Source organism: Staurois parvus, unplaced genomic scaffold, assembly GCF_062004578.1.
Source record: "Staurois parvus isolate SC_StPar_1 unplaced genomic scaffold, SC_StPar_1.0 ptg000449l, whole genome shotgun sequence".
Taxonomy (NCBI): domain Eukaryota; kingdom Metazoa; phylum Chordata; class Amphibia; order Anura; family Ranidae; genus Staurois; species Staurois parvus.
In genome coordinates this window covers 6,316,341-6,340,847 of record NW_028318245.1, presented here as the reverse complement: position 1 = coordinate 6,340,847, position 24,507 = coordinate 6,316,341, and the positions used below count along the sequence as shown (strand labels likewise).

Below are 24,507 nucleotides of genomic sequence, written 5' to 3'. Positions count from 1 at the left end.
TACTTAGGGACAGAGAAACATTACTCAGGGACACAGAATTGTTAGTGAGGGCCACAGAATCGTTACTTAGGGCCACAGAAACGCTAGTTAGGGCCACAGAATTGTTAGTCAGGGACAGACAGAATTGTTACTGAGGGCCACAGAATTGTTACTTAGGGCCACAGAAACGTTACTCAGGGACACAGAATTGTTACTGAGGGCCACAGAACTGTTACTTAGGGCCACAGAAACGTTAGTTAGGGCCACAGAATTGTTACTCAGGGACAGACACAGAATTGTTACTGAGGGCCACAGAATTGTTACTTAGGGCCACAGAAACGTTACTCAGGGACACAGAATTGTTACTGAGGGCCACAGAACTGTTACTTAGGGCCACAGAAACGTTAGTTAGGGCCACAGAATTGTTACTCAGGGACAGACACAGAATTGTTACTGAGGGACACAGAATTGTTACTGAGGGCCACAGAACTGTTACTTAGGGCCACAGAATTGTTACTCAGGGACACAGAATTGTTACTGAGGGCCACAGAACCGTTACTTAGGGCCACAGAATTGTTACTCAGGGACAGACACAGAATTGTTACTGAGGGCCACAGAACCGTTACTGAGGGCCACAGCACCGTTACTTAGGGCCACAGAATTGTTACTCAGGGACAGACACAGAATTGTTACTGAGGGCCACAGAATTGTTACTTAGGGCCACAGAAACGTTACTCAGGGACACAGAATTGTTACCGAGGGCCACAGAACTGTTACTTAGGGCCACAGAAACGTTAGTTAGGGCCACAGAATTGTTACTCAGGGACAGACACAGAATTGTTACTGAGGGACACAGAATTGTTACTGAGGGCCACAGAACTGTTACTTAGGGCCACAGAATTGTTACTCAGGGACACAGAATTGTTACTGAGGGCCACAGAACCGTTACTTAGGGCCACAGAAACGTTACTCAGGGACACAGAATTGTTACTGAGGGCCACAGAACCGTTACTTAGGGCCACAGAATTGTTACTCAGGGACAGACACAGAATTGTTACTGAGGGACACAGAATTGTTACTGAGGGCCACAGAACCGTTACTTAGGGCCACAGAATTGTTACTCAGGGACAGACACAGAATTGTTACTCAGGGACACAGAATTGTTACTGAGGGCCACAGAACCATTACTTAGGGCCACAGAAACGTTACTCAGGGACACAGAATTGTTACTGAGGGCCACAGAACCGTTACTTAGGGCCACAGAATTGTTACTCAGGGACAGACACAGAATTGTTACTGAGGGACACAGAATTGTTACTGAGGGCCACAGAACCGTTACTTAGGGCCACAGAATTGTTACTCAGGGACAGACACAGAATTGTTACTCAGGGACACAGAATTGTTACTGAGGGCCACAGAACCGTTACTTAGGGCCACAGAAACGTTACTCAGGGACACAGAATTGTTACTGAGGGCCACAGAACCGTTACTTAGGGCCACAGAATTGTTACTCAGGGACAGACACAGAATTGTTACTCAGGGACACAGAATTGTTACTGAGGGCCACAGAACCGTTACTTAGGGCCACAGAATTGTTACTCAGGGACACAGAATTGTTACTGAGGGCCACAGAACCGTTACTTAGGGCCACAGAATTGTTACTCAGGGACAGACACAAAATTGTTACTCAGGGACACAGAATTGTTACTGAGGGCCACAGAACCGTTACTTAGGGCCACAGAAACGTTACTCAGGGACAGACACAGAATTCTTACTCAGGGACAGACACAGAATTGTTACTCAGGGACACAGAATTGTTACTGAGGGACACAGAATTGTTACTGAGGGACACAGAATTGTTACTCAGGGACACAGAATTGTTACTGAGGGACACAGGATTGTTACTGAGGGACACAGAATTTTTACTGAGGGACACAGAATTTTTACTGAGGGACACAGAATTGTTACTCAGGGACAGACACAGAATTGTTACTCAGGGACAGACAAAATTGTTACTGAGGGCCACAGAAATGTTACTTAGGGCCACAGAAACGTTACTCAGGGACACAGAATTGTTACTCAGGGACAGACACAGAATTGTTACTCAGGGACAGACACAGAATTGTTACTGAGGGACACAGAATTGTTACTGAGGGACACAGAATTGTTACTGAGGGCCACAGAATTGTTACTTAGGGCCACAGAATTGTTACTCAGGGACACAGAATTGTTACTGAGGGCCACAGAACCGTTACTTAGGGCCACAGAAACGTTACTCAGGGACACAGAATTGTTACTGAGGGCCACAGAACCGTTACTTAGGGCCACAGAATTGTTACTCAGGGACAGACACAGAATTGTTACTCAGGGACACAGAATTGTTACTGAGGGCCACAGAACCGTTACTTAGGGCCACAGAATTGTTACTCAGGGACACAGAATTGTTACTGAGGGCCACAGAACCGTTACTTAGGGCCACAGAATTGTTACTCAGGGACAGACACAAAATTGTTACTCAGGGACACAGAATTGTTACTGAGGGCCACAGAACCGTTACTTAGGGCCACAGAAACGTTACTCAGGGACAGACACAGAATTCTTACTCAGGGACAGACACAGAATTGTTACTCAGGGACACAGAATTGTTACTGAGGGACACAGAATTGTTACTGAGGGACACAGAATTGTTACTCAGGGACACAGAATTGTTACTGAGGGACACAGGATTGTTACTGAGGGACACAGAATTTTTACTGAGGGACACAGAATTTTTACTGAGGGACACAGAATTGTTACTCAGGGACAGACACAGAATTGTTACTCAGGGACAGACAAAATTGTTACTGAGGGCCACAGAAATGTTACTTAGGGCCACAGAAACGTTACTCAGGGACACAGAATTGTTACTCAGGGACAGACACAGAATTGTTACTCAGGGACAGACACAGAATTGTTACTGAGGGACACAGAATTGTTACTGAGGGACACAGAATTGTTACTGAGGGCCACAGAATTGTTACTTAGGGCCACAGAAACGTTACTCAGGGACACAGAATTGTTACTGAGGGCCACAGAACCGTTACTTAGGGCCACAGAATTGTTACTCAGGAACAGACACAGAATTGTTACTGAGGGCCACAGAACCGTTACTTAGGGCCACAGAATTGTTACTCAGGGACAGACACAGAATTGTTACTCAGGGACACAGAATTGTTACTGAGGGCCACAGAACCGTTACTTAGGGCCACATAAACGTTACTCAGGGACACAGAATTGTTACTGAGGGCCACAGAACCGTTACTTAGGGCCACAGAATTGTTACTCAGGGACAGACACAGAATTGTTACTCAGGGACACAGAATTGTTACTGAGGGCCACAGAACCGTTACTTAGGGCCACAGAAACGTTACTCAGGGACAGACACAGAATTCTTACTCAGGGACAGACACAGAATTGTTACTGAGGGACACAGAATTGTTACTGAGGGACACAGAATTGTTACTGAGGGACACAGAATTGTTACTCAGGGACACAGAATTGTTACTGAGGGACACAGAATTGTTACTGAGGGACACAGAATTTTTACTGAGGGACACAGAATTGTTACTGAGGGACACAGAATTGTTACTCAGGGACAGACACAGAATTGTTACTCAGGGACAGACAGAATTGTTACTGAGGGCCACAGAAATGTTACTTAGGGCCACAGAAACGTTACTCAGGGACACAGAATTGTTACTCAGGGACAGACACAGAATTGTTACTGAGGGACAGACACAGAATTGTTACTGAGGGACACAGAATTGTTACTGAGGGACACAGAATTGTTACTGAGGGCCACAGAACTGTTACTTAGGGCCACAGAACTGTTACTTAGGGCCACAGAAACGTTACTCAGGGACACAGAATTGTTACTGAGGGCCACAGAACCGTTACTTAGGGCCACAGAATTGTTACTCAGGGACAGACACAGAATTGTTACTGAGGGCCACAGAATTGTTACTTAGGGCCACAGAAACGTTACTCAGGGACACAGAATTGTTACTGAGGGCCACAGAACTGTTACTTAGGGCCACAGAATTGTTACTCAGGGACAGACACAGAATTGTTACTGAGGGCCACAGAATTGTTACTTAGGGCCACAGAAACGTTACTCAGGGACACAGAATTGTTACTGAGGGCCACAGAACCGTTACTTAGGGCCACAGAAACGTTACTCAGGGACAGACACAGAATTGTTACTGAGGGACACAGAATTGTTACTGAGGGCCACAGAACCGTTACTTAGGGCCACAGAATTGTTACTCAGGGACAGACACAGAATTGTTACTCAGGGACACAGAATTGTTACTGAGGGCCACAGAACCGTTACTTAGGGCCACAGAAACGTTACTCAGGGACACAGAATTGTTACTGAGGGCCACAGAACCGTTACTTAGGGCCACAGAATTGTTACTCAGGGACAGACACAGAATTGTTACTCAGGGACACAGAATTGTTACTGAGGGCCACAGAACCGTTACTTAGGGCCACAGAAACGTTACTCAGGGACAGACACAGAATTCTTACTCAGGGACAGACACAGAATTCTTACTCAGGGACACAGAATTGTTACTGAGGGACACAGAATTGTTACTCAGGGACACAGAATTGTTACTGAGGGACACAGAATTGTTACTGAGGGACACAGAATTTTTACTGAGGGACACAGAATTGTTACTGAGGGACACAGAATTGTTACTCAGGGACAGACACAGAATTGTTACTCAGGGACAGACAGAATTGTTACTGAGGGCCACAGAAATGTTACTTAGGGCCACAGAAACGTTACTCAGGGACACAGAATTGTTACTCAGGGACAGACACAGAATTGTTACTCAGGGACAGACACAGAATTGTTACTGAGGGACACAGAATTGTTACTGAGGGACACAGAATTGTTACTGAGGGACACAGATTTGTTACTGAGGGACACAGAATTGTTACTGAGGGCCACAGAACTGTTACTTAGGGCCACAGAACTGTTACTTAGGGCCACAGAAACGTTACTCAGGGACACAGAATTGTTACTCAGGGACACAGAATCGTTTAATTAAAGAGTATGTCAGACAACATGCAGAGGAGTGGCAGAGGAGGCAATGTTTTAGGAGCGAGCAGACGTGGCAGCAGAGGAAGGGGTCGAGGCAGCACTATTCGCAGCCAGAGGCTAGTGCTCCCGGTGTCATCCAGTACAATGAGGAAGAGCTAACAGAGGGCGGTCAGGAACGGGGGGAGACATCCGCCTCTTCAGCAGCCAGGCGAAGAAGTAGTGGCGAGGAGAGTGGCTCGGTAGCCGGTCTAGAGACAGGTCTGTCTCCTGACCCACACGCAGCCGAGGGGGCTAGTAGTGAGGCGGAGACCCTAATTGATGATGATGAGGCTGATCGCACTTGGCAGCCTCGTCGTCATCAGGCTATTGCTTCCGCATCATCAGGAGAAGAGGGTGGCAGCTTGGCAGCGAGCAAAACAGTCGGTGGGTTGTCTCCATCGCCACACTCTGCCATGTGCCACTTTCAGGTCTCCTCACACACTGCTGGTGTGTTCCATTTTTTGTCATAGGGTGCTGGCAGATTACGGGCCTCCCATAGCTGCTGCCAGGCCCCTAATCTGCCATGGGCCCCTATATACCGCCTCCTCATGCTGCTGCCAGGTCCAGAGTCTCTCATGGGTCCCTGTACGGCCTCCCATTGCTGCTGTCTCCATCGCCACACTCTGCCATGTGCCACTTTCAGGTCTCCTCACACACTGCTGGTGTGTTGAATTTTTTGACATAGGGTGCTGGCAGATTACGGGCCTCCCATAGCTGCTGCCAGGCCCCTAATCTGCCATGGGCCCCTGTACCGCCTCCTCATGCTGCTGCCAGGTCCACAGTCTCTCATGCCATGTGCCACTTTCAGGTCTCCTCACACTGCTGGTGTGTTGAATTTTTTGACATAGGGTGCTGGCAGATTACGGGCCTCCCATAGCTGCTGCCAGGCCCCTAATCTGCCATGGGCCCCTATACCGCCTCCTCATGCTGCTGCCAAGTCCAGAGTCTGTCATGGGTCCCTGTACGGCCTCCCATTGCTGCTGTCTCCATCGCCACACTCTGCCATGTGCCACTTTCAGGTCTCCTCACACACTGCTGGTGTGTTGAATTTTTTGACATAGGGTGCTGGCAGATTACGGGCCTCCTATAGCTGCTGCCAGGCCCCTAATCTGCCATGGGCCCCTATACCGCCTCCTCATGCTGCTGCCAGGTCCAGGCGAACGTAGTCACACAGGGGAGGAACTTCTCAGTGTAATGAACAGAGAAATCGACAGATGGCTGTCTCCGCGCAAACTGAAAATCGGAACCATGTTGACCGACAACGGAAAGAACATGGTGTCTGCTCTGCGTCAAGGAAGGTTGTGCCATGCGCCATGCATGGCTCACGTGTTCAATCTGGTTGTCAAGCGGTTCCTAAAATCCACCATCCCACTGCAAGACATCCTTAAAATGTCACGTAAACTTTGCATGCATTTCAGCCATTCCTACAACGCAAAGCACACCCTCCTTGAGCTGCAGCGGCAGAACGGAATTCCACAGCATCGCCTGATCTGCGACGTTGCAACAAGGTGGAATTCAACCCTACACATGTTAGACCGCCTTTACGAACAGCGAAAGGCCATCACCGATTTCCTGATGTTACAAGCGGATAAAGGTACTCCCCTGTGTAACTTCGATGTCAGCCATTGGCAGCTCATGCGTGACACCTGCCGCTTGCTCAGGCCCTTTGAGGAGGCCACGCTATTCGTGAGTCGGCAGGACTATGGGATGAACGACGTCATTCCTCTGTTGCACGTTTTGGAACAAATGCTGTTAACAATGGCTGGTCAGGGTGCGGTAGACGTGGCGCACAGATCTCAACGCCACATGACCCCTGTGGGGGCAGGACAGGAAGAAGAGGAGGAGGTAGAGGAGGACATTTGTGCTCAGGAATTATTGAGTGAAATGGGTGGTTTTTCCACTCAGCGGACAGGAGTGGAGGAGCAGGAGCATCTGGTAGAAGAGGAGGAGGAGGAGACAGAGGACCCAGACGCACCGTGGCAGTATGCTGTGGAGATGGAGGCAGGGAGTCCCTCGCATTTCTTGGCACAAATGGCCCATAGCATGCTCGGTTGCTTGCGTAGCGACAGCCGAATAATAACCATCAGACAGAGGGATGACTTTTGGCTGTCCACCTTGTTGGACCCTCGCTACCGTTCAAAAATGGTGGCCTTTTTCACACCTGCTGAGAGGGAGGCCAAAATAACGTACTATAAAAACCAGTTGGTCTCTGCCTTTGTGCGCCAACGTCCATCCTCAGACACTGTGGGCCCTGTGCGCTCACGTTCCGCTGCCATGGCAGCAGGGGAGGGGTGGGGTGGTAGGAGCAGTGGCAGCTCCACCAGCAGCGGCTGCCTCAGTCTGCAGTCGATGATGAGTAGCTTTCTTCACCAGCGCAGTGAGGAAACTACTAACCAGCCGCAGCAGCAGCAGCATCAGGTGGACCTGGAGCAGGAGCTCAAACAACAGGCTTGGGCCTACTTGGACAGCACCCTGCCAACCGAGGTAGACAATCCCCTTGACTACTGGGCAACGAAACTTGACCTTTGGCCCCAACTAGCTGAATTTGCCCTTGAAAGGCTGTCATGCCCGGCCAGTAGCGTGGCATCGGAGCACGTGTTTAGTGCGGCAGGAGGTATTGTAACTCCGCGGAGGACACGACTGTCCACCCAAAGTGTGGAGAGACTCACGTTTGTGAAAATGAATCAGGCGTGGATTAGTCTGGATTTCAAACCACCAGTTCCTGACACAACTGACTAAATCCGCCATGAATCATGCCCCAAACATGTGCCACTTTCAGGTCTCCTCACACTGCTGGTGTGTTGAATTTTTTGACATAGGGTGCTGGCAGATTACGGGCCTCCCATAGCTGCTACCAGGCCCCTAATCTGCCATGGGCCCCTATATACCGCCTCCTCATGCTGCTGCCAAGTCCAGAGTCTGTCATGGGTCCCTGTACGGCCTCCCATTGCTGCTGTCTCCATCGCCACACTCTGCCATGTGCCACTTTCAGGTCTCCTCACACACTGCTGTTGTGTTCAATTTTTTGACATAGGGTGCTGGCAGATTACGGGCCTCCCATAGCTGCTGCCAGGCCCCTAATCTGCCATGGGCCCCTATATACCGCCTCCTCATGCTACTGCCAGGTCCAGAGTCTGTCATGGGTCCCTGTACGGCCTCCCATTGCTGCTGTCTCCATCGCCACACTCTGCCATGTGCCACTTTCAGGTCTCCTCACACACTGCTGTTGTGTTGAATTTTTTGACATAGGGTGCTGGCAGATTACGGGCCTCCCATAGCTGCTGCCAGGCCCCTAATCTGCCATGGGCCCCTATATACCGCCTCCTCATGCTGCTGCCAAGTCCAGAGTCTGTCATGGGTCCCTGTACGGCCTCCCATTGCTGCTGTCTCCATCGCCACACTCTGCCATGTGCTACTTTCAGGTCTCCTCACACACTGCTGTTGTGTTCAATTTTTTGACATAGGGTGCTGGCAGATTACGGGCCTCCCATAGCTGCTGCCAGGCCCCTAATCTGCCATGGGCCCCTGTACCGCCTCCTCATGCTGCTGCCAGGTCCACAGTGTCTCATGCCATGTGCCACTTTCAGGTCTCCTCACACTGCTGGTGTGTTGAATTTTTTGACATAGGGTGCTGGCAGATTACGGGCCTCCCATAGCTGCTGCCAGGCCCCTAATCTGCCATGGGCCCCTATACCGCCTCCTCATGCTGCTGCCAAGTCCAGAGTCTGTCATGGGTCCCTGTACGGCCTCCCATTGCTGCTGTCTCCATCGCCACACTCTGCCATGTGCCACTTTCAGGTCTCCTCACACTGCTGGTGTGTTGAATTTTTTGACATAGGGTGCTGGCAGATTACGGGCCTCCCATAGCTGCTGCCAGGCCCCTAATCTGCCATGGGCCCCTGTACCGCCTCCTCATGCTGCTGCCAGGTCCACAGTGTCTCATGCCATGTGCCACTTTCAGGTCTCCTCACACTGCTGGTGTGTTGAATTTTTTGACATAGGGTGCTGGCAGATTACGGGCCTCCCATAGCTGCTGCCAGGCCCCTAATCTGCCATAGGCCCCTATATACCGCCTCCTCATGCTGCTGCCAAGTCCAGAGTCTGTCATGGGTCCCTGTACGGCCTCCCATTGCTGCTGTCTCCATCGCCACACTCTGCCATGTGCCACTTTCAGGTCTCCTCACACACTGCTGTTGTGTTCAATTTTTTGACATAGGGTGCTGGCAGATTACGGGCCTCCCATAGCTGCTGCCAGGCCCCTAATCTGCCATGGGCCCCTGTACCGCCTCCTCATGCTGCTGCCAGGTCCAGAGTCTCTCATGGGTCCCTGTACGGCCTCCCATTGCTGCTGTCTCCATCGCCACACTCTGTCATGTGCCACTTTCAGGTCTCCTCACACACTGCTGGTGTGTTCCATTTTTTGTCATAGGGTGCTGGCAGATTACGGGCCTCCCATTGCTGCTGCCAGGCCTGTAATCTGCCATGGGCCCCCGTACCGCCTGGTCACGCTGCTGCTGGGTCCACAGTGTGACATGGGTCCCTGTACCGCCTCCCATTGCTCCCACTCTGCCATGTGCCACTTTCAGGTCTCCTCACACTCCTGCTGGTTTCCATTTTGTCATAGGTTGCTGGCAGATTACAGGCCTCCCATAGGTGCTGCCAGGCCCCAAATCTGCCATGGGCCCCCGTACCGCCTGGTCACGCTGCTGCTGGGTCCACAGTGTGACATGGGTCCCTGTACCGCCTCCCATTGCTCCCACTCTGCCATGTGCCACTTTGAGGTCTCCTCACACTCCTGCTGGTTTCCATTTTGTCATAGGGTGCTGTATGGCCTCCCATTGCTGCTGCCTCCACCGCCACACTGTGGCTCCAAACACTGGTTTTGGCCCCGTGACTGGCCAAATGAGTGAAGTGTGCGGTGATTCTAAGATCGACGGCACTCATCTGCATGTCATACTGACTGACAGTATTATTTCTCTTCCCCAGCAGACTCCAAGGGCATTTAAATTAAAGGTACAGTGTTCTGCACTAATATTAAGTCTCTCTGAAGCCTAGAAACACCCTTTTTTAAGTTAAATTCACAGCGAATATATTCGACTCGAATCGAATATTGTCCACGAATTCGCCGAATCAGTCGAATCGAATTTTTGAATACTTCGCTCATCTCTAGTAAATACCCTCAAATTAAAGCTGACAGTCTGCAGTTAAAGCACATCTTGTTCGTTTCATTTCAAATCCATTGTGGTGGTGTATAGAGCCAAAAATGTTAGAATTGTGTCGATGTCCCAATATTTATGGACCTGATTGTATGTCTATGATGTGGGCTGGGACAGAGGATACATTTTTGACGTGGTGGAGACCCTTGCCTTTAGGCTTTGTCTGGTAGGGATGTTTGTTTAGCAAGGTCCATTCTTTGCCTAGAAAAGATGTGGCTTCAGAGGTAAATGCCTTCCATGCCTGCTGCCTGGGGAGGGTGTAGCTGAAGAGAGGTCCAGTATTTGCTTCCTGGGCCTTTACCTGGAGGAAGAAGATGAAGCTAAAGAAGAGCACTGTTCTATAAATTGTTCGTCTGAGCTTAAGGGTCCACTAGTCTGGGAAAGAGGCCTGAAGAATCTTAACCTGGTCTGTGGCAGAGGCTGAAGATTTTTAAGTTGGCAATGTGTGGTCCATTAGCTGCAATGGAGTGCAGAGGAGACATCAGGGGTGTAATAGACTCCCGATGATTTCTCTGCACTCCGCTGCAGCTCATGGATCACACATTGCTACCTTCAAATACTTAGAAGACCCCTGATGTCTCAGTAAAGATAACATGTCACAGTAAAAATGCTAAAGTTAGCCACCCACCTGAGCCTACAGAGTTCACAGTAGACTGAGGCATAAAAATACTAAAAGATAATACCGAGAAGATGGGATTTTTGCTGATGTTCTTGCGAATCCCGTTTGACAGCAGATTCCCTGTGTCCCCCATGTTTGCTAGCAGAGAAGATTCCTTCTGTCCTCTGTTTCCTAGCGGAGAAGATTCCTCATATCCTCCATGTTTCAAAGCGTAGAAGATTCCTAGTGTCCCCTGTGTTTCATAGCTGAAAATATTCCTAATGTCAGTCTTTCCTAGCTGAGAAGATTCCTAGTGTCCCCCGTGTTTCCTAGCTGAGAAAATTCCTAGTGCTTACCGTGTTTCCTAGCAGAGACAATTTATAGCGTCCCTGTGTTTCCTAGCAGAGATAATGTCTAGTGACCCCAGTGTTTTCTAGCAGAGAAGATTCCTAGTGTCCCCCATGTTTGACAGCTGAGAAGATTCCTCATGTCCTCCGTGTTTCCTAGCGGAGAAGATTCCCTGTGTCCCCCATGTTTGCTAGCAGAGAAGATTCCTCATGTCCTCCATGTTTCCAAGCGTAGAAGATTCCTAGTGTCCCCTGTGTTTCATAGCTGAAAAGATTCCTAGTGTCCCTTGTCTTTCCTAGCTGAGAAGATTCCTAGTGTCCCCCGTGTATCCTAGCAGAGACGATTTATAGCATCCCCGTGTTTCCTAGCAGAGATGATGTCTAGTGTTCCCAGTGTTTCCTAGCAGAGAAGATTCCTAGTGTCCCCCGTGTTTGACAGCAGAGAAGATTCCCTGTGTCCCCCATGTTTGCTAGCAGAGAAGATTCCTTCTGTCCTCCGTGTTTCCTAGCGGAGAAGATTCCTTGTGTCCCCCGTGTTTAGTAGCAGAAAAGATTCCTAGTGTCCCTTGTCTTTCCTAGCTGAGAAGATTCCTAGTGTTTCCTAGTGGAGAAGATTCCCAGTGTCCCATGTGTTTCCTAGCTGAGCAGATTCCTAGTGTCCCCTGTGTTTCTTAGCTGTGAAGAGTCCTAGTGTCCCCGATTTTTCATAGCTGAGAAGCGTCCTAAAATCCCCCATGTTTCCTAGCATAGAAGATTCCTAGTGTCCCCTGTGTTTCTTAACTGAGAAGCATCCTAATGTCCCCCGTTTCCTAGTGATTGCTGTGATTTAGGGTTTCAGTAAGTCATATTATCTGCCAGACTCTCTTGAGCTATCCAGAGGGCTGTTAGCAATGCAGTTGGGAAATTCCTAATTTTAGCCCCAGTAGGTTGCACCATGAACCGATAAAATATAATAAGTAGTATTCTAGAAGGGTCTTCGGCCTGAGGCCCTGGGAACGAGCCCAGATTCAAGGGTTTAGCTTTCTGAGAATATACCTTCTGTTAATGGAAGGCCTTACCTGTCATGTTCCTGATAAAGGACACCAAAGTCACACACCTGGTGCAGTGAAAACCCAGGAACCAATGCTTTATGGAAGCTAATTCAGATGTCTATGAGTGAGGATCAGCATGGGAGGTCTAAAAACCCATGTTAGAAAACACATAACCTTCTCCAAAGGCCTCTTTCTAATAAGTAGCACTGCCGATGAAGGACCAGAAATCAATAGTAACAGAAACCAAACCAAAGTATGGACTACCAATGAGAACTTTATTTTAATGCTGTTATGAAATGCTTATCTTTATGTAACATTAAAAAGGAAAGGACACCCTAGGACCCAACCATTCTCCCAGAGAACTTCAGTAAATAAAATGGAACTCCAGCCAAAATCCAGATTGGAGGGAGGAGAGAACGTCTGCCGGGTTTTCGTTATCTGTACCCCGCAGAGAAAATTTCCCTAAACTTATCCCAGTGACAACTATCATCGGGATAAAACGTCTCCGTTGGGGTCACTTCCATCGGAACAGAAAGTCTCTCCAGATGAGACACTTTCAGCCATAAAAAGAGGATCAAACTCTTCCTCCTTCTGCTAAAAAAGGAGCTTTATTTATGACTGGAGAGATTTCCCTCAATTGTTGTTTGCATGACCCAATAGGAAGAGGAGGAAATCTCTAGAATGAAGAAGTAGAAAACGTTTGAGTTTTAATCAAAACTACATCATGAAGATGAACAATAAATTATGAATAGAAAAGCATTTGTTGTAAGTAATAAAATAAAAAATAGAGGTTACACCACAACAATTAACTAAATGATTCCATATTGGTTGGCTGATCCTTCCCGACTGCCTTGTCTTTATGGTCCAAGCCTTCTATGGACATAACGATTCAGTCTATGATACTCCACCATCAGTTGTTCAGGGGTCTCACGTGGTGTGTGTCCTCTGGTGGAGAATTAAAGTCACTTTCTGCGCAAAACATTTGCTGCATTCTGAACAGGAAAACGGTTTCTCGCCGGTGTGAATTCTCATGTGTTTATCACGGTTTCCCTTATTGGAGAAACTCTTTCCACACTCTGAACAGGAAAAGGGCTTCTCTCCGGTGTGAACCCTCTGGTGTATGGTGAGTTCTGATTTGTTGGTGAAGGACTTCCCGCACTCACTGCATGAGAAGGGCCTCTCCCCGGTGTGGATTCTTAGGTGTCGAATGATCTCAGATTTCCTTAAGAAGGACTTCTCACACACATAACACATAAAGGGTTTTTCACTGTTGTGGATTTTCTGGGGTACAACCAGGTCATGTTTTTTTATGAATGAGTCCTGAAAAGAATGCACATTACTGGAAGGATCTGATGATTTATCACCACTATGACAGCCTGGTTGGACCTTTGGTATAATAGTACCTGAATTATCTTTGGATAAATCACATACTATTAAGTGATTGGTAAGAGCTATGGATCTAGGTTTGTGATGTATATTTTGAGAAGCAATGCCTACTCCAGGAGAATACGATGCCCTGCCCTTATGTTCCTTATTATAATGTGCAGATAAAACAGGACGTCCCTCTCGAGTTTTCCAGTCGCTGTGTCCTCCTGTTGGAAATATTTATGAATATTAATCATTATAGCATGTTTATATTTATACTTCATGTTTTGCAGTTAGGAGTCATGTATGTTGGGCTAGAAGGCAACTATTCCTCAGACCTCCGCACTGAATTGGGTAAAGTGATAACAACACAAAGGATAAAAGTCAGATATGGTGTACAAAGCAACTACAGCACACTGGGTGGAGGTCAACATACACTAATGACACTGACATGGTGAGGAACAGAGATGGACCTTTCATATGGTGTCCAGTATCTCCTCCTCATTTGTTGGGAACATGACATTATATTGAGGAATGGAGATGGACCTTACATATGGTGTCCAGTATCTCCTCCTCATTGTAGGGAACATGATGTTATATTGGGGAATGGAGATGGACCTTTTATATGGTGTACAGTATCTACTCCTCATTTGTTGGGAACATGACGTTCTATTGAGGAATGGAGATGGACCTTTCATATGGTGTACAGTATCTCCTCCTTATTTGTTAGGGACATGACGTTATATTGAGGAATGGAGATGGACCTTCATATGATGTCCAGTATCTCCTCCTCATTTGTTGGTCACATAACATTATATTGAGGAATGGAGATGGACCTTTCATATGGTGTACAGTATCTCCACTGCATGGGATATAATATAGGTAGATTGAATACTTCTCCATCATATCATAACAAGCCAATTTTTTTTTCTTTTGAAGGATAGCACACCCTGTCTAAAAATGTATGTGATGGTTTGTTGATTTCTCATTAGTTTTGATCAATTTGCATACTGCTGCTGTATTTTTTGTATGACATTCGTACCTGTGCTGACATCTAGAGATTCCTCCTTGGTAATTGTCACCATCATTTCAGCTTCCTTCAAAGACAGCTGGTTTTCCCTCACATACATTTCTTCTTCCTCTTTAACCTCAGTTTTGATATTGATCACGTCTACCCCCTAAAATCACAAAATTACTGTGAGCACTACTATCCTAAGACTACACAGAGAATATATTTATTTTAGAGTTTAGTTCAGAGCTTGCATTTTACATAGAGAAATATGATCTAATACATTTTAGAGCCAAGTCCGAGTTCAACATCCTCAGCCCCACCTACCTGATGATGGTGAGGGATGGTGTGATCTTCCTGTGTGGAATCCCGGGAATACAGAGGACGGGGACATCTCTCTGGTGGGTTCCCATTACTGGATCCATCTGTAGGAAACACACACACACTGACTGAATCCATTGTTTCTATGTGTTTATCAGATGATGGGGGATCTAGGTGGACCCTCTGTACTGCTCTCTCCTTTCCAATAAAGTCTCCTCTTACCCGGTGATGTGAGGGATGGCTGATTGTCCATCATCACGTCCTTGTAGAGATCCTTGTGTCCTTCTAAGTACTCCCACTCCTTCACACCATCCTCCTCCTCTCCATCTTTTATCTCTTCTTTGATAACAATATTAAAATTGCTCCAGTTTGCACTCTGAATGTAAAACAAAGGTAGTATTAATGTCTCTGCTCTTCCTTGGAGACATCCTGACACCTTAAAACAGGGTGTTAAACTAGCTCCCTCCAGCTGTTGAGAAACAACAAGTCCCATCATGCCTCTGCCTTTGGGAGTCATGCTTGTAACGGTCAATCTTGCAATGCCTCGTGGGACTTGTAGCTTGGCTACAGCTGGAGAGCCACCAGTTTGACACCCGTGCCTTAAAGGAACCTGACACACACAATGATCCAGTCACCATCCAGACACATCCATTGTCTGTTACTGGAGAATGTCCCAGAATTCCCAACACCGCTCACCTCTCCTGCCAGGAGGTCAATGATCTTCTTGGTGACTTCTAGAACCTTCTGTTCATTGATTCTTTCTTGGATCAGTAAGGAATGTAGAGGTATCATAACTGGACTTTTTCCGCCTGCCAATGTCTTCTTTACAACTACGTTATCCTGTAAAGAGAGAATAACACTCATTAAATACATTTCTCAAAAAAAGAAGCTTTTTTTTTTTTAGAGGACTTAGATGACGGAGATGAGTGGGACACTCCAAAAACAAGAACTATGTACACTTGAGGGCTTCATCTTCTCTTCAGAGCTAGCTATGTTGGAGTCTATGCTTGAATCAACCAGTGGACTTCAGCTTTAGGCTGTAGTAGTAGGAACACTGGTTGTAGTAACTTAGGTAGGTCAGGTGGACAAAGCTCTTCAGAACACCAGCCAGTAGACCCGTAGCTGACTCCCTAGCACCAGAGGGGTTAAGCAGCACAAAGTCTCTAAGATCCTCTAGGGGTGTATGTACTCACAAGGCCCTAGAGCAGCTGGATACCTTCATGATACCAGACCATATCTTCAGTACACGGCCCCTCAGTCAGCAAAGCTGGACCGGGGTCTCAGCATTCAGGCCCTCAGGTCGCCCACCTGAGACCGCACAGCAGCAAACGCCTGGAAGGGCAACATGCCCTCTCCCAGGCCAGAACATTTCTGGGCAAGAAGAATCCCGAACCCAGCATGCTCACTGAATATATACATTTATCCAGCTTGCCTTCAGAGCCGGTCTCTCTGGGATAGGCTGACATTGTATCCATATTCATGCTACCATCTGCATCGTTCCACATCTATGTTGTAGAAACTTCTCAAGCTTTCTACATGCAGAGGGAGCTATCAGCCCGGCAGCAGCTGATCACACTGAGCAGACCTAACTAGCAGAACACTGATGACAGTGTGACAACTAAATTTACCTCTCAAAAAACATCTAACTCCATCTATCTACACCAAGAACCTATCTAGAAGGGTGCTACACAACGTACATAAATATAGGGTTTTTGACCTACAGTACTGTAAAATCCTTTTCTTGGAGAACATTAACCACTTGCCTACAGGGCACTTATACCCCCTTCCTGCCCAGGCCAATTTCCAGCTTTCAGCGCTGTCACACTTTGAATAACAATTGCGCGGTCATGCAACACTGTACCCATATGAAATTTTTATCATTTTTTTGAGACAGATAGAGCTTTATGTTGGTGGTATTTAATCACCTCTGGATTTTTTATTTTGAAAAAAAAAGTTTTTTCTTAGTTAATGTTATACAATTTTGTAAATAAGTGATTTTTCTCCTTCACTGATGTGCGCTAATGAGGCTGCAGTGATGGGCACTGATAGGCGGCACTGATGGACACTGATAGGTGGCACTGATGGGCACTGATGAGGAGGCGCTGGTAGCTTGCACTGATGGGCATTGACAGGCATTACTGATGGGCACTGAAAGGCAGCACTGATACATGCCACTGATATATGGCACTGATAGGCGGCACTGACTGGCACTGATAGGCGGCACTGACTGGCACTGATAGGTGGAACTGATTGGCAGCACTGATAGGTGGCACTGATGGGTGACATTGAAAGGCAGCTCAGATGGGCACTGATATGTGGCATTGATGTGGCACTGACACGTGGCACTGATGAGCATTGACTGCTGGCACTGATGGACACTGACAGGTGGCATTTCTGGGGCCACACTGATCATCAGGGCACACTGATCATCAGTGCCCTGATGATCAGTGTACATGTCCCCTCCGCGGAAAGCCGATTAGCAGCTCTCCTCTCGAGCTGTCAGCGTGACAGCTCGAGAGGAGAGAAATGCCGATAACTGGCATTTCCGTGTTTACATGTGATCAGCTGTGATTGGACACAGCTGATCACATGACCGAGCCGTCATCTTCGGCTCTTTCCGTGATCCGCTGTGTCCGAGGGACACACCGCACCGGCGATCGCCGCGGTGCGCGCTCCCTGAGCCGCGCATGCGCGGTGAGAATGGAAGGACATCATATGACGTCCTATCAGAACGAGAGAACCACCTTGCGCCCGTCATTGTACTATATGGCGTCCGCGAGGTGGTTCTAAAGACTCAAGGTATGCATGAAGGTTAAAAAAAAACCTTCTGTGTGTAGCAGCCCCCACCCCAACACTTACCCGAGAACCATCCCATTGGCTCCCCCCTGCTGTCAATTAGAGCCAGTGCCCACATGGAAGAAAAATTATATTTGAAATATATTTAAAAAATATTCTTCCCAAATATATTGACATATATTTGAAATGCTACAATTTTGGCCGTATTCAATATATTTGGTATGGATTGGGGGATCGCAGGACGAGGTAAGGATCGGGGGGATTCGCAGGACAAGGCAAGGATCGGAGGGATTTGCAGGACAAGGCAAGGATCGGAGGGATTCGCAGGACAAGGCAAGGATCGGGGGGATTCGCAGGACAAGGCAAGGATCGGGGGGATTCGCAGGACAAGGCAAGGATCGGGGGGATTCGCAGGACAAGGCAAGGATCGGGGGGATTCGCAGGACAAGGCAAGGATCGGGGGAATCGCAGGTCAAGGCAAGAATGGGGGGGATCGCAGGTCAAGGCAAGAATGGGGGGGATCGCAGGTCAAGGCAAGAATGGGGGGGATGTCAAGGCAAGAATGGGGGGGATGTCAAGGCAAGAATGGGGGGGATGTCAAGGCAAGAATGGGGGGGATCGCAGGTCAAGGTAAGAATGGGGGGGATCGCAGGTCAAGGTAAGAATGGGGGGGATCGCAGGTCAAGGTAAGAATGGGGGGGATCGCAGGTCAAGGTAAGAATGGGGGGGATCGCAGGTCAAGGTAAGAATGGGGGGATCGCGGGACGAGGCATGGATCTGGGGATCGCGGGACGAGGTAAGGATCGGGGAATCGCGGGACGAGGTAAGGATAGGGGAATCGCGGGACGAGGTAAGGATCGGGGAATCGCGGGACGAGGTAAGGATCGGGGGATCGCGGGACAAGGCAAGGATCGGGTGGGTCGCAGGACAAGGTAAGGATTGGGGGATCGCAGGACAAGGTAAGGATCGGGGGATCACAGGACAAGGTAAGGATTGGGGGATCGCAGGACAAGGCTCGGGGTTACCGCTTTTGGTACTAGAAATTAACCCCGAGCCACACTCGGGATCACCTCCAGGGAGATTAAAGAACTATTTAGCTCCAGTTTATAAATGTTGAACACAGATCCAAATGGGAGTGCTGATTGTCATTTTAAAGAGGAGTTTTGGGCCCCGCCACCTCCCCAAAAAAAAAAAAAAATCAAATACTGTGGCTGCTGACTTCTAATAGTAGAGCACTCACCTGTTCAGGCATCCAGCAGTGTCCTCAACCCGAACCAATTCTTCGATCGGCTGTTGGGTGCTGGCACCACCATCTTGACTAAGGGAAACCGACAGTGAAGAAGGGCAGAAAAGCAGAGTTCCACTTTTGGGTGGAACTCCGCTTTAAACAAACTGCTAGCAGGCTTCAGCAGGCTTTCAAGAGGTTCTGAAGCCTGCTAGCAGCAAAGTACCATGGGATATATAGTCCAAAAGGAAACAGCAGAAGGGCGATTCTGCAAAGCACGCTGGGAATCCAGGACGTTGTGGAAAGAGACGGGCAGAACAACACGACAGGAGATTTTTCAGGTTGGATTGTCAAACATAACTTGTTTATATTACTGATGTTATAAAATCTAAAGTGTGTGCTGTGATCATAGATCTCAAATTAATTAAAAAAGAAAAAAAAAATATACAGACTGTATAATTTCTTTACCAGTTTTTGTCAGCAATTAATTGTTTGAAATGCCCAGCATTCAGGAAAATAAATATAAACAAAAAAAAAAAAAATCTTTAGAAATAAAAAAAAAATTGTAATGATCCAAGCATCAGTTACATGAATTTGGTAAAACTTTGTCTCATCACTTGTCTTAGAAAGACAAAAAAAAAAATCATAGTTGCGAGCAGTTATTTATATAAATGTGTCATATTTTTGGCTGGTTAAGAAAGGTTACAAATAAAAATAGCAACCAAAAAAAAAAAAAAAATGCGTCCATCATTATCTCTCGCCTTGACTATTGTAACTCCCTCCTCATTGGCTGAGCTCATCGCAGGCTATCCCCTCTTCAGTCTATCATGAATGCTGCTGCCAGACTCATGCACCTTACTAACCCTTCTGTATCTGCCACCCCTCTCTGCCAATCCCTCCACTGTCCTCCACTCAGTGTCCTCCATCCCTCTCTGCCAGTCCCTACACTGTCGCCATTCAGTGTCCTCCATCCCTCTCTGCCAATCCCCCCACTGGCCTTCATTCAGTGTCCTCCACCCCTCTCTGCCAATCCCTCCACTGACCTCCATTCAGTGTCCTCCATCCCTCTCTGCCAATCCCTCCACTGGTCTCCATTCAGTGCCCTCCATCCCTCTCTGCCAATCCCTCCACTGACCTCCACTCAGTGTCCTCCTCCCCTCTCTGCCAATCCCTCCACTGGCTTCCCATTGCCCAACGAATAAAACTAAAAACATGAACAATGACATATAAAACCATTTATAACTCTGCCCCAAATTACATCACCAATCTTGTCTCCAAATATCACCCAAATCGTCCTCTCCGCTCCTCCCATGACCTCCTGCTCTCTAGCTCCCTTGTCTCCTACTACCATTCTCATCTCTAGGACTTCTCCAGAGCCTTCCCATCCTCTGGAACTTTCTACCCCAATCTATCAGACGATCGCCTACTCTGCCCACTTCTGAAACCCGATCTCTTCAGGGAAGCCTTTCCTGCCCTCAGCTAATAATGGAATATTCTATTCCTCCTACCAGTCCATCCCCCACAGTTATTAACTTTTGTACCACAAGCCCCGCCCTATTAGATTGTAAGCTCCCAGGATCAGGACCCTCCTAACCCTCTTGTATTGAACTGTATTGTTGCTGTATTGTCTCCCGTTATATTGTAAATTGCTGAGCAAACTGTTGGTGCCATAAATCCTGTATAATAATAATTTCCTGGTGATTTGTTGCTGGAATAAAACTGAAGTTATTTTTCGGTCAGGTATCAATCAATGAGATGAACCACTGCACTCCCAGAATCCTCCTCACCTCCCCGGTCAGCAGGTAGATGATCTCCAGGGTGAGCTGTAATATCCTCTCCGTCAGGTTGCTGCAGTTTGCCTCCATAGCTAGCAATTCTCCTCCATTCACTTCCTGCAACAATAGTGCCCATCCCCCAATGATCAGCATCATGGGTGAAAGACAGGCTCTTTTGTGATTGGTTCTTGTCAGCCATTTTGTTGTAGCCCAGCAAGACCACACTTGCAATTGGAACACACCGTTCACCGTAAAACAATGCTCAAACCTGAGGACATCTAATAATGAAATCCACCGAATATTAACTGTCTGATGAGAGCAGGATGAATTTCTAACATGTGACATGTTCATTTAGTTGTATGCCAACATGTCTTCATTTATGAGCTACAATAATCTTCAACTTCACCTTTGAAAGGGTGCGTGGCAGCGTGACATATTTGCTTTTTTTTTTGCTATAAGACCACCCTATAGCAGAAATACTGCTACAGGTCGGCAAAATCACATATGTATACATGATTTAGCATTTTCCGCGCCCTACTCACGCCGCCATTCGCGGCCGCGGCTGTCAGTCACCATGTCCCGACTGGTGATTAGTCGCCGACGCCCGGTGATTTCAGTGGATCTCCAACGAGGGAGGAGGACTGGTTTGTTTACTAATAGTCCTCCTCCCTGGCAGCACCTGCACACTGCACAGCCATGCAGAGCAGTGTGATTACAGTGAAGCACACAAACACCGCCTCCTAGTAAAACACTCCCTGCACACAGTTAACCCTTTGATTGCTCCTTATGCTAAATCCTTCCTGCCCAGTGCCATCAGTACGGTGTCAGTGCTTTTTTTTTTTAGCACTGATCACTGTATTGGTGTCACTGGGGATGTCAGTAACACCAAGTCAGTTCCCCCCCCCCCCCCCCTCAGTGTCAGAATGTTCGCCGCAGTCCCGCTATAAGTCGCTGATCGCTGCCATTCCTAGTAAAAATAAGTAAAAAAAAAATTCCAGTATATGTATTGTATTATTTGTAAACGCTATAACTTTTTCCACTGCAGTCCCGCTACAAGTCGCTGATCACCACAAAAAAAAGCCATTTGTAAATGCTATAACTTTCACGTAAACCCAATAATTTACACGTATTGGGATTTTTTTTTTAATTTTTTTTAAGCAAAGACACGGAGCAGAATACATTTTGGCCAAAATTTAAATAAGATTCCTAGTGTCCCCCAAGTTTCTTAGAGAAGATTCCTAGCATCAAGTTCCCTAGTATCCCCCCATGTCTCCTAGAGAAGAAGTTTCCTACTGTTGCCCGTGTTTCTTAATGTCCCCCGTGTTTCCAAGCAAAGAAGATTCCTAATGTTCCCTGTGTTTTCTAGCAAAGAAGATTCCTAGTGTCCCTTGTGTTTCCTACCAAAGAAAATTCCTAGCATCACCCATATTTCCTACTGAAGAATATTCTTAGTGTTCCCCATGTTTCCTAGCAAAGAAGTTCCCTAGTGTTCCCCATGTTTCCTAGCAGAGAAGATTCCTAGTGTCTCCTAGCGAAGACGTTTCCTACTGTTGTCCGTGTTTCCTAGTCAAGAAGATTCTTAATATTCCTTGTGTTTCCAAGCAAAGAAGATTCTCAGAGTCCCCCAAGTTTCTTATCAGGGAAGATTCCTAGCATCAAGTTCCCTAGTATCCCCCCATGTCTGCTAGTGAAGAAGTTTCCTACTGTTGCCCGTGTTTCTAAATGTCCCTTGTGTTTCCAAGCAGAGAAGATTCCTAGTGTTCCTCATGTTTCCTAGCAAAGAAGTTCCCTAGTGTTCACGTTTCTAGCAAAGAAGTTTCCTAGTGTCCCTCGTGTTTCCTACCAAAGAAGATTCCTAGCATCACCCATATTTCCTACTGAAGAATATTCCTAGTGTTCCCCATGTTTCCTAGCGGAGAAGATTCCTACTGTTGCCCGTGTTTCCTAGTCAAGAGGATTCTTAATGTTCCTTGTGTTTCCAAGCAAAGAAGATTCTCAGAGTCCCCCAAGTTTCTTATCAGGGAAGATTCCTAGCATCAAGTTCCCTAGTATCCCCCCATGTCTGCTAGTGAAGAAGTTTCCTACTGTTGCCCGTGTTTCTAAATGTCCCTTGTGTTTCCAAGCAGAGAAGATTCCTAGTGTTCCTCATGTTTCCTAGCAAAGAAGTTCCCTAGTGTTCACGTTTCTAGCAAAGAAGTTTCCTAGTGTCCCTCGTGTTTCCTACCAAAGAAGATTCCTAGCATCACCCATATTTCCTCCTGAAGAATATTCCTACTGTTCCCCTTGTTTCCTAGCAGAGAAGATTCCTAGTGTCTCCTAGCGAAAAAGTTTTCTACTGTTGCCCACGTTTCCTAGTCAAGAAGATTCTTAATGTTCCTTGTGTTTCCAAGCAAAGAAGATTCTCAGAGTCCCCCAAGTTTCTTATCAGGGAAGATTCCTAGCATCAAGTTCCCTAGTATCTCCCCATGTCTGCTAGTGAAGAAGTTTCCTACTGTTGCCCATGTTTCTAAATGTCCCCCGTGTTTCCAAGCAGAGAAGATTCCTAGTGTTCACCATGTTTCCTAGCAAAGAAGATTCCTAGTGTCCCCTGTGTTTCCTACTGAAGAAGATTCCTAGCATCATCCATATTTCCTACTGAAGAATATTCCTAGTGTTCCCCATATTTCCTAGCAAAGAAGTTCCCTAGTGTTCCCCATGTTTCCTAGTGGAAAAGATTCCTAGTGTTTCCTATTGGAGAAGATTCTTAATGTCCCCCGTGTTTTCAAGCAAAGAAGATTCCTAGTGTTCCCTGTGTTTCCTAGCAAAGAAGATTCCTAGTGTCCCGCAGGTTTCTTAGAGAAGATTCCTAGCATCAAGTTCCCTAGTACCCCCCCGTGTCTTCTAGCGAAGAAGTTTCCCGTGTTTCTTAATGTCCCCTGTGTTTCCAAGCAGAGAATATTCCCAGTGTTCCCTGTGTTTCCTAGCAAAGATGATTCCTAATGTCCCTCGTGTTTCCTACCGAAGAAGATTCCTAGCATCACCCATATTTCCTACTGAAGAAGATTCCTAGTATTCCCCATGTTTCCTAGTAGAGAAGATTCCTAGTGTCTTTTACAGAAGTTTAACCCAGGTGGGATTCCGATACATCGCTGCCATTCCTGAACTGGTGGTTCACTAGTCTCTTCAGGACTCCAACTGCAAGCTCTTCAGGCAACACCTGCTGGCACTCTTGTTCCCCTGGTCCCTCAGCACCCTCTGTTCCGCTTCCAACAGGGTCAGGGCTAGTGACACAAGTGAGGCCGACCTCGTCATTTCATTCTCCTATCAGGTACGCGACACTAGTATTCTTTGTCCTGCCTGTGAGACCAGCACCCCAATGCTGTACTATACTCCTGCCATTCCTGTGAGTCCTATAATCTGTGCTTTCCAGGATTGTCATCTCTATGCTTCAATGCACCAGGTCAGTGGTAGCCTGCATGGGTGTGCTCTTCAAGTGCACACGGTAGCCAGGCTGAGTGTGGAGGAGGGTTGGGAGAGGGGGTGAGCATGCACGGTAGCCAGGCTGAGTGTGGAGGAGGGTTGGGAGAGTGGGTGAGCCTGCACGGTAGCCAGGCTGAGTCTGGAGGAGGGTTGGGAGAGGGGGTGAGCGTGCAGGGTAGCCAGGCTGAGTCTGGAGGAGGGTTGGGAGAGGGGGTGAGCGTGCACGGTAGCCAGGCTGAGTCTGGAGGAGGGTTGGGA

The 24,507-nt window shown here is 47.5% G+C and overlaps 1 protein-coding gene across 1 annotated transcript in view; it reads right to left on the bottom strand.

Annotated features, from left to right (window-relative positions):
• The window catches only part of LOC149453479 (uncharacterized), an 83,882-nt gene extending 62,963 nt beyond the window's left edge, over positions 1-20,919 (bottom strand). Inside the window, exons 1-6 of the mRNA XM_089688649.1 lie at positions 20,803-20,919; positions 15,691-15,834; positions 15,217-15,370; positions 15,001-15,098; positions 14,707-14,842; positions 13,228-13,891 (exon numbers count right to left, since the gene is read on the bottom strand). Of these exons, the coding sequence (XP_089544775.1) occupies positions 13,228-13,891; positions 14,707-14,842; positions 15,001-15,098; positions 15,217-15,370; positions 15,691-15,834; positions 20,803-20,880 (1,274 nt within the window). The 5' untranslated portion in view covers positions 20,881-20,919. The remainder of the gene's footprint in view (positions 1-13,227; positions 13,892-14,706; positions 14,843-15,000; positions 15,099-15,216; positions 15,371-15,690; positions 15,835-20,802) is intronic.
• Positions 20,920-24,507: the final 3,588 nt, after the last annotated feature.